General features: G+C 39.4%; 1 protein-coding gene across 1 annotated transcript in view; it reads left to right on the plus strand.

Annotated features, from left to right (window-relative positions):
* LOC107292535 (germ cell-specific gene 1-like protein) overlaps positions 1-7,889 on the plus strand; it is a 10,829-nt gene extending 2,940 nt beyond the window's left edge. Inside the window, exons 2-5 of the mRNA XM_015821634.1 lie at positions 4,671-4,718; positions 5,271-5,423; positions 5,971-6,082; positions 7,598-7,889. Of these exons, the coding sequence (XP_015677120.1) occupies positions 4,671-4,718; positions 5,271-5,423; positions 5,971-6,082; positions 7,598-7,889 (605 nt within the window). The remainder of the gene's footprint in view (positions 1-4,670; positions 4,719-5,270; positions 5,424-5,970; positions 6,083-7,597) is intronic.
* Positions 7,890-8,192: the final 303 nt, after the last annotated feature.

Here is an 8,192-nt window from a genome sequence, read left to right on the forward strand (position 1 = left end):
ATAAAACCTTGTTCCCTTTTTCTTATTCAGAAGTTTGGGGCCACCAGTAAAGGTGGATTCTGGGAGAATCAGGGTAATTGCCTTTTACTTATATTCGTAAATAAGAGGGAATTGTTGACATCATTCATCATATTTTAATGCATGAAGAATGTAATAGCTTTTATTAGGTATATGGATTCGTCAGACTCCTTTATTAGGTTTATGGATTCTTTAGACTCTATACAATACATTTATCAAAATATTAGCAGACTGATTCAAATTATAACTGAGCAGAATAGGAAACCTGAGTTGGCAGCCAAGGACAGAATTAATGTTGCAGATCAAGTGTGGGATTGCCAAACCTTTATTTTCTCTCCAAACAGAAGCTGAGTGCAAGACATTAAACTGTAATGGTCACTGGAAATTGCTACATAGCACCCTTTTAATTACCTGTAATTGTTTTTCCTGAGCAAGAATAAGTCAGTTTATGAGGACATGTGGGAGAATGAAGAGCACACATATAGATGAAAATTAGGTTTGGAGAAGTTTTCAGGCTGATTTTTCTTTGAAAACTGCTTTCAGCTCCCTCTCTTGCCATAGTTACTAATGTAAGAGGTAGAAACATGTTTCCAAAAGTTTTAGAATTGTCATTTGCTGAAATGACCTATTCTTTCACTCATAAAGCATAGAATGGGAGTCACAAAATCTCTTACTCACCTCTAGTGTGATCATAGAATGGCAGTACTGAGATTCCTAAGGAAATGATGTTAAAACGCACTGAACTCTTGGAATGTGCTCTTATGAATACTGTGCCTTACTTATTTGTAGGAGGGAAGCAAAATAAATCTTCCACCCTGTTTACTTTTAATGAAAAGGGGTTTTCTGAATAAATATGGTTTTTCTCCCTGAGTTTATGACCAACCTGTAGCCTCTGGAGATATGACTGACTGGCAGCGTGGTTTCCTGCCATTTTTAAGCTTGCAGCAATGAAAGTATTTCAGTGCAATTCTTTTCCCCTGGTTAGAACAAATTCCTGAAATGTCTCTGCCTCAAACAAAAGAAACAGGAGAACTTGGTTCTGGAAAATGTGGTGTGACTCTCCCCATTTTACTTCATTTTCCAATCCTCTGTGCCTCTTACGTCCACTATGAAAAAGCTGACCACCCTTGCTGAATGAATGCATAGCAAACCCATCTTAGTAATGGTATCTATAAATGCCTCAGACTCCCTTAAATAAGAGAAGATTCTGAGAATTTTGGTTCCACCCATTCTTGAGAGCACTCTGTGGGTCACAGATGAGGTGCTGGAAGCCAGTTGCTAGTCCTGCCCTGAGAGATCATTTTCTCTCTGGCAGGATTTCATTCAGCCCCTCAATGCATGCCTGAAGATGGAAGATGCATCTCATTATTAGTGTTGCTAGTCTTGCAGCTTGGTCTCCGGCCCATGAATCACAATGGCTTCTGAGGGTTTTTAAAAAATATTTTTTAACATTAGATCTGCTTTTCATCAAGATGGTGAATTATTACACCAAAACACTCAGATCAGTTGCTGCTTCTGCAAATTACCTGCTGTTGGCAAGCTGCTCTTATTTATTATTATTTTTAGTCCAAACACGTAAGTCCCATCATGCATTGGCAATCATTGTGAAAACCCAACACATTTAACACCAAAACATTCAGGTCAAAGAAGTGCTTTATATTTAGTGCCTATATTATTTCTGTATCCCCTTGTACCATGCATACAGGAGATGCTTCAGAAAGCGCAGAGGAATTTAGATCTGGCCTCCAGAGGGGTGGGGTGAAACCATTACTGAGCCCTAAGAAGAAAGAAAGCATAAGACTAAAAATCACCCTGACTTGATCTTGTTCTCTTGAAAAAGGAAAAAGGAAAGGTTGTGGGCAGTTTTTCAAAATTCTGCTAATGTATCTCACAATAATAAAGTAGCCTCACTAGAATTCCAGCAGTATCTATTTCTTGACCTATCTCCAAGCAAATTTCATATTAGATTCTGCCCAAGAGGAGATGTGTTTAGAGCAGGTATATATCTCTTTCTGGGACTGGATTGGCAAGATCAGAATTACCCAAACTGGAAGGATTTATACCACGATTTCCCTAAAGATTTCTCCACACTCCATTCCGTTCTAAACAGTATTCCACTGAGTCACTCCACGTGCAATTTGGACCAGTGCAGTGGTGTGATCCTAGGCTAGCACAAAACATTTGTGCCTATAGCACAAGGCTCATCCACTTTGGTATTCAGATGATTCCAGCAACCAAATAAAATAAGCAATGCTAGCAGAGACAACATCATCCACTTCACCAAAGGACAGTGGGCTTATAAACCAGCTACTGCAGAGGTAACACATAGCTTTGTCCTTCAGAAGACTGACTGCTGCTTTCCTTTCTACAGTATATCATCTAATAGTAGAGCAGCTGTAACAATCCTAGATGGTCATTACAGCCATAGAGAGAGATTTTTGTAGTTAAGGGCCAGAGAGACAAATTGGACCAAATTCTGGGATTGAAAAAAAGGTTTCAGCCCCAGATTATGGAGTAACCTTTGGCAACAGTTACAGCATATTCAGCTGTGAACTCAGAAGACAAAGCAAATGGCTAAGGGAACTTGAAGAGCTTAAGAGAGGGGTCTTCAAACTTTTAGGGTTGTCAGTATTATTCTTGTATCCTGACAATTTTAAATCTGAATCCAAACCAGCCTGATTTTCAGTTATATTTTCTTCTATCTCTTTTTTAAGCTCATTCTTATTGTATGAGACAGACTAAACAGTAAATTCTAGGTACATTGTTATCCTTGAATATTTCCAGAATTAAAATATTTTTTTTCCATTTTGTACTAGTGGATCTTCTCCTTTAATTATCATCTTTAATTTTTTTTTAGTTGTTTCTAGTAATGAGCTTTCACGGTTTTACTCTTATCGGTTTTTCTCTCATCCAGAACATTTCCCCAGGAAGAGATTAGACTACTTCCTGTAATTTGTTTAAAATATTAAAATATAAATAAATATATTATAATTTAATACATATTAAAGATATATAAACCTCAGAATTGTTATATATTTCTAATATGATTTTAAACAAATTACAGAAAATATTCCATTTTTTTCCTTTTTAAATTTTGTTTCCAGTCAGTCTGGACTGGATTGTTAGTCCAGTTTAAAAAAAATCCCCAAATCCATATTTTAATTATGCTTTTTCCACTTATTTCCAAATAAAGAGCTTTTTAAAGCTTTTAACCTGCATAAATCTTTCACTGAGGGTTGGAAGAAAAATCACCCAATGTAATAAAACATGTCCTTCTGAAGATTCTTAGTATCGAAAAAGGAATTTATACCATTTCCTGTAAATGTGATTAAGAGGAGAAGTGAGCAAATGGACCCTCCATTTGAGCAAAGCCGACTCTCCCAGTTCCCAGACCTCTAAAATCCACCAGAGACCACTGTTTTATGGTCTTCTTGTGGGGACCATCTGTAAGAAGCACTCTGGGCAATCCCAAGTCCTCTCATTGATCCAGAGAGAAGTTTGGGCAGCCAGTTCCTTCACCAGTTCCATTTTCTGCTGCAGTCTGGAGCATTGTTAAAAACGAAACAGTCTTTTAGTCCACTATTACTTCTTCAGAAGCCTTAAAATAATTTTTTCCAATCTATCTGTGATGGGAGTTGTATGCAACCCATCCGTTTGGGCGAGGTTCTTCTAAAAGCTAGAAAATAATATTGAAACATACTAAGGTTATTCAAGGTTTATCCACTAAATCAGGGCTTTTCAACCAGTGGTACGGGTACCACCTGTGGTACATTGGCACCTGGCAGGTGGTACGCGACCATCCTAGAAAAGTGGTAGCAGGAGAAGGGAATGAGAGCACCGCCGGGTGGGCAAGCAGGCAGGTGTCTTGCTCAGCTGTGCTTTGGGGGGCCTTTTTTTCAGTGCCATTGTAACTTCGAACAGTCACTAAGCGAACTGTTGTAAGTCGAGGACTACCTGTACTTTATCACTTTTTTCCTTTTCTTTTTTTGGTCATCATGTTTTTGACACCTTGCTAGGCGACTGGTGGTACTCGGATATTGCCACATCCTAAAAGTGGTACAATGGGTGAAAAGGTTGAAAAGCCCTGCACTAAATTGTCTCCCTGAAGGTACTGCATGTTTTGGTACAACTGCCTACATTTCCATAAATAGGAGATACAATCGGTTATTTGGAGAGTCTGTGCTACAGGGTGATAAACTGACTCCCTCAGGGGAGTTTCTGATGAGATAATGTTATCCTGGCATTTGAGAACAAACATAAAAGTGCTGATGGATTGTACCACCAACAGTCCCTTTTGTAAAAATGCAAGTAGCACAAGTGAGAAGAGACACTCCAGATAAAAAAGCTGCCTGGTTATATCTGCACTCTGGTGCCATAAACAAATACGAAAATAAGACACATGAAACCAGGTGGATGGATGCTTTTCCAAAAGATGACTTCCACTGGGATTTGCATTTCCAATAAAACAGTAGTGGAACATCTTACCTTGGTGCTTCTGGCTTCCCCACCATCTGCTTCCAACTTGCTGCTTGTGGGAAGCTCTTGTTCCTATAAATGTTAGGAAGATAAGAACCTGAGGTGGCAAATATGACACGTGTTTCTTTTAAAAACAAATCTTTAATTTTCAAGTGCTCATTTCATGTGCCTTATAGGTGAGAAATGCAGAAGTTTCATCAGCCTGATACCCCCAGCAGTTCAAGGTAATTATATGCTGTCACTGTTTCAAGTTCTTTCTATATTTATATCCAGTGTTCTGAATCACAGGGGAAAACAATCTTTTAACACATACACATGCGCACATGCACATCCAGGTTTTATGAAACATACATTGCCTTAGATAGATGTTCAGAATTTTTGCTGAATGTCAGATTTGGGCCTGGAGTAGACAATCCTTCATTCTCCAGAGAGTCAGTGTATATGTCAGTTTAGAGATAAATCTTAAAGAAGCCCAACCTGGCTTTCTAATTTGAAAGCAGGAAAAGCAAGGCTCTTCTGCAGACTGAGTCCAGTCCTGATGGCAAATTGATGGCAGGCTGGATAGGAATGCTGGTAATTACTGTCTCAAACATCTGAAGGGTTCCAGATTGGGGGAAGTGCCTGTACTCGCCCATCCTTAAAATCAATTGCCAGCTCCTCTGAAAAGAAATCAAATTTGATAACCATGTATGTAGCTCTATTGCTGGTTTGTAGAAACAAAATATTCCTTTAAAAAGGTCATAGTGCACTGATTTGTGTGTATGTGTGTATTCCAGGAGTTCTATGGTTGTCCATTGCAGCAGAAATCCTCTATATTATTTTACTTCTGATGGGCATCACTCTCATGTTGATTGAAATCTGTCATTCCATCAGTGTCCTGGATGGGCTGAAGCTTAATGCATTTGCTGCTATATTCACTGTTTTAGCAGGTAATCATTTGGTACTGCTTCTGTTGAGAGTTAAAGTCAGCCAAAGGAAGAAATGGTCAATAGAAAGAAATTATTTTTATACTAGGCATAGAAAGATCGGTTCTTAAGGATGGGAAGAGATGTCTTGTTCTAAGAGAATTAGCTGCTGATACTCAGACTCTCCACATTAAAGGGAGTTTTTGTGTGAGGAAAAACTGCCACCCATTTCAACAAAGAAACAAAAGATTTCTGGGAAGCGATGGCTGCAATGACAGTCAAGGAATGGACAGAAAGTCCAAACAAGATGGAGCATCTGCTTTGAATGTAGAAGGTTCTTAGTTCATTTCCAGTTAGTACAATTCCTCACACCAAAGACATGGAGGAGGATGGATTAGTTCTCTAGTTGTCATCTTCTGCTTATTTATCTTTTATCCCCACTGTGACTTAGCAAGAGCTAAATCTGTTCAGATATTCTCCCCCCCCCCCGAGAAATTCACTCAGTATTTTACGTGCCCTAGCATCAATTCATCAAGAAGTAATTTGTTGAAACTATGATCGACTGTTACAGGTCTCCTTGGAATGGTGGCTCACATGATGTATACCACTGTATTTCAAATGACGGTAAATTTTGGCCCAGAGGACTGGAGGCCTCAAATGTGGGATTATGGCTGGTCTTACTGGTAAGTTCTGAAGCAAAATGTATCACAGAAAGATGGGCATGAGTCAAATCATTCTGAGGTTTAACATTAAAGCTATCATTTTTTTTTATTTCTTATCTCAGTGACAAAGTATTGTAGCCAGGTCTGAGAACAGAATCATAAGAACTTGCAAGCTTGCTTCTCAAGTATATCAAACGGGTGCTTAATATTGATGGCGACATGTTAACAGCAATGGTTGTGTGTGAAGTTCAAAGATGAAAAATATCTTGTCTTACTCTGAGTACAGTAAGCTCTGTATTAAGTTGGGTTTCTCCTATCACTGAGGTTTTTCAAAAGAATGATTCCTTTCTATACATATATTGACCCCAGGAATTTCATCATGTTGCACAAAAGAAAAACAGTCGTGGAATGGCTGAAAGAGATGAGAAAATGAATCTTCCATCGCCATAAGCTTTCTTAGTTTAGTAGCCAAGCCAATAAGAAATCTGCTAAAAGGCATATATTTTACAAATATGTTCAGAACCTATAAAAAAGGTGTTAGCTGCTCAGTAACCATTCCCCCCCATTTACTAGTAATACATTTGTTTGTGCAACCATTTTAATGTTAGGATTGGGATCCCCAAGAGGATTGTCAAAGAAAAGATGACCCTCATTCTTAACCAGCATAAATTGCATTTGGTGGCATTGCTACTGGTTGGTGGTTGAAATATCAACAAATCATCTCATTTGATGCATCATTTTTCATTAGTTGGGCCTCCTGTGGTGAATTAAAAAGAAATGTTAACCAAATGACAACAATGTCACTGATGAAGCCTAGTGCAGGGGTTCCCAACCTGTGGGCCATGGCCCACTACTGGGGTGTGGCCTACTGGCCACTGGGCTGAGGGACAGGCTGGCCAGTGCGCACACTCACTCCCACTCGTGCTAGCGCCACCGCTATGAAAATGGGGCTCTGTGTGACAAAAATGGGGCAGCACTAGAGCCTGTGTGGCAAAAACAGGGAGGTGCTAGCAAGTTTCACGTGGGCACTAGCACCATCCTGTTTGCGTCGTGTGTGCTCACAGTGCCATTTGTGTGTGTGTGTGTGTGTGTGTGTGTGTGTGTGTGTGCATGTGTGTAAAATGCTTCCCTCTCTCTTTCCTTCCAGTCCGCCAACTGAGAAAGGTTGGAGACCTCTGGCCTAGTGGCATTTCTACTTTTTCACTAGTGGCATGAAAAACCAGTGAACATGTGGAACAAATTTGCCTCTTCCCTCTGCGGAATTTCCTGTAGAGATGTTCATGTGTGATCATTCAGCTCTACTTTAGAAGCAGTGAAAGATAAAAGCACAAATGTGAAATCACAGTGAGACTAATAGCAAAACAAGTCCAACAGGATGTTCCTACATGATGGAGAAATGTTTTAAAAGATAGGTTGTTAGAAATGAAATGTAAATTCTTGGACTGTATAAGAGATCTGAGGGCTGTTCAATCTGGGGGGTGGGCGTGTGTATGACTGTGTCCTGTCATTTTTCCCCCTTTTTTCTCAAATTGACAGCTTGGCGTGGGTTTCCTTTGCCTGCTGCATGGCTTCCTCTGTGACCACAATGAACAGATACACAAAAACTATTTTGGAATTTAAATATAAACAGAAGAAACTGGAGAGAAGTCTACAAGCTAAATCCAAGCCTCCTGTTCCAGAAAAGGCTTGGAAGATGTACGTTGACACCCTCCAGAGCACAAACGAGGACTTCATGCATCCCTTAACGGATATGCACAACCCATCCAGTCCTATGGGATTTGCAGAGTTAAATAATATTCCGGTGGCACATTGTGAAGAATATTGCTAAGAAGGAGATCTAGAATTGTTGATTTTGTTTTGTGTTATGGAAAGTACCAATGTATGTATGTTGCATTTTTCTTTTGTATGTTAAGAATAGTGGTGATGACCTACAAAAGAAACACTTTGGAGAAAAGTCTTTCTAATTTGGGATGTTCTCTTTTGCTTTGACAGCAATAGTTAGGTAGAGAGATTGATAGCATAACCCCATGAAGGTATCCTCAGAAAAAAATTCCACTGGTTCCAGTGGGACTTACAGTTCATTTGCACAGCCAGGTTGCGCCAACATGAGTATGGATCAACAACCATTTCT

This window comes from Protobothrops mucrosquamatus, unplaced genomic scaffold (assembly GCF_001527695.2).
Source record: "Protobothrops mucrosquamatus isolate PMUCROS unplaced genomic scaffold, P.Mucros_1.0 scaffold1371, whole genome shotgun sequence".
NCBI classification, from domain to species: Eukaryota; Metazoa; Chordata; class Lepidosauria; order Squamata; family Viperidae; genus Protobothrops; species Protobothrops mucrosquamatus.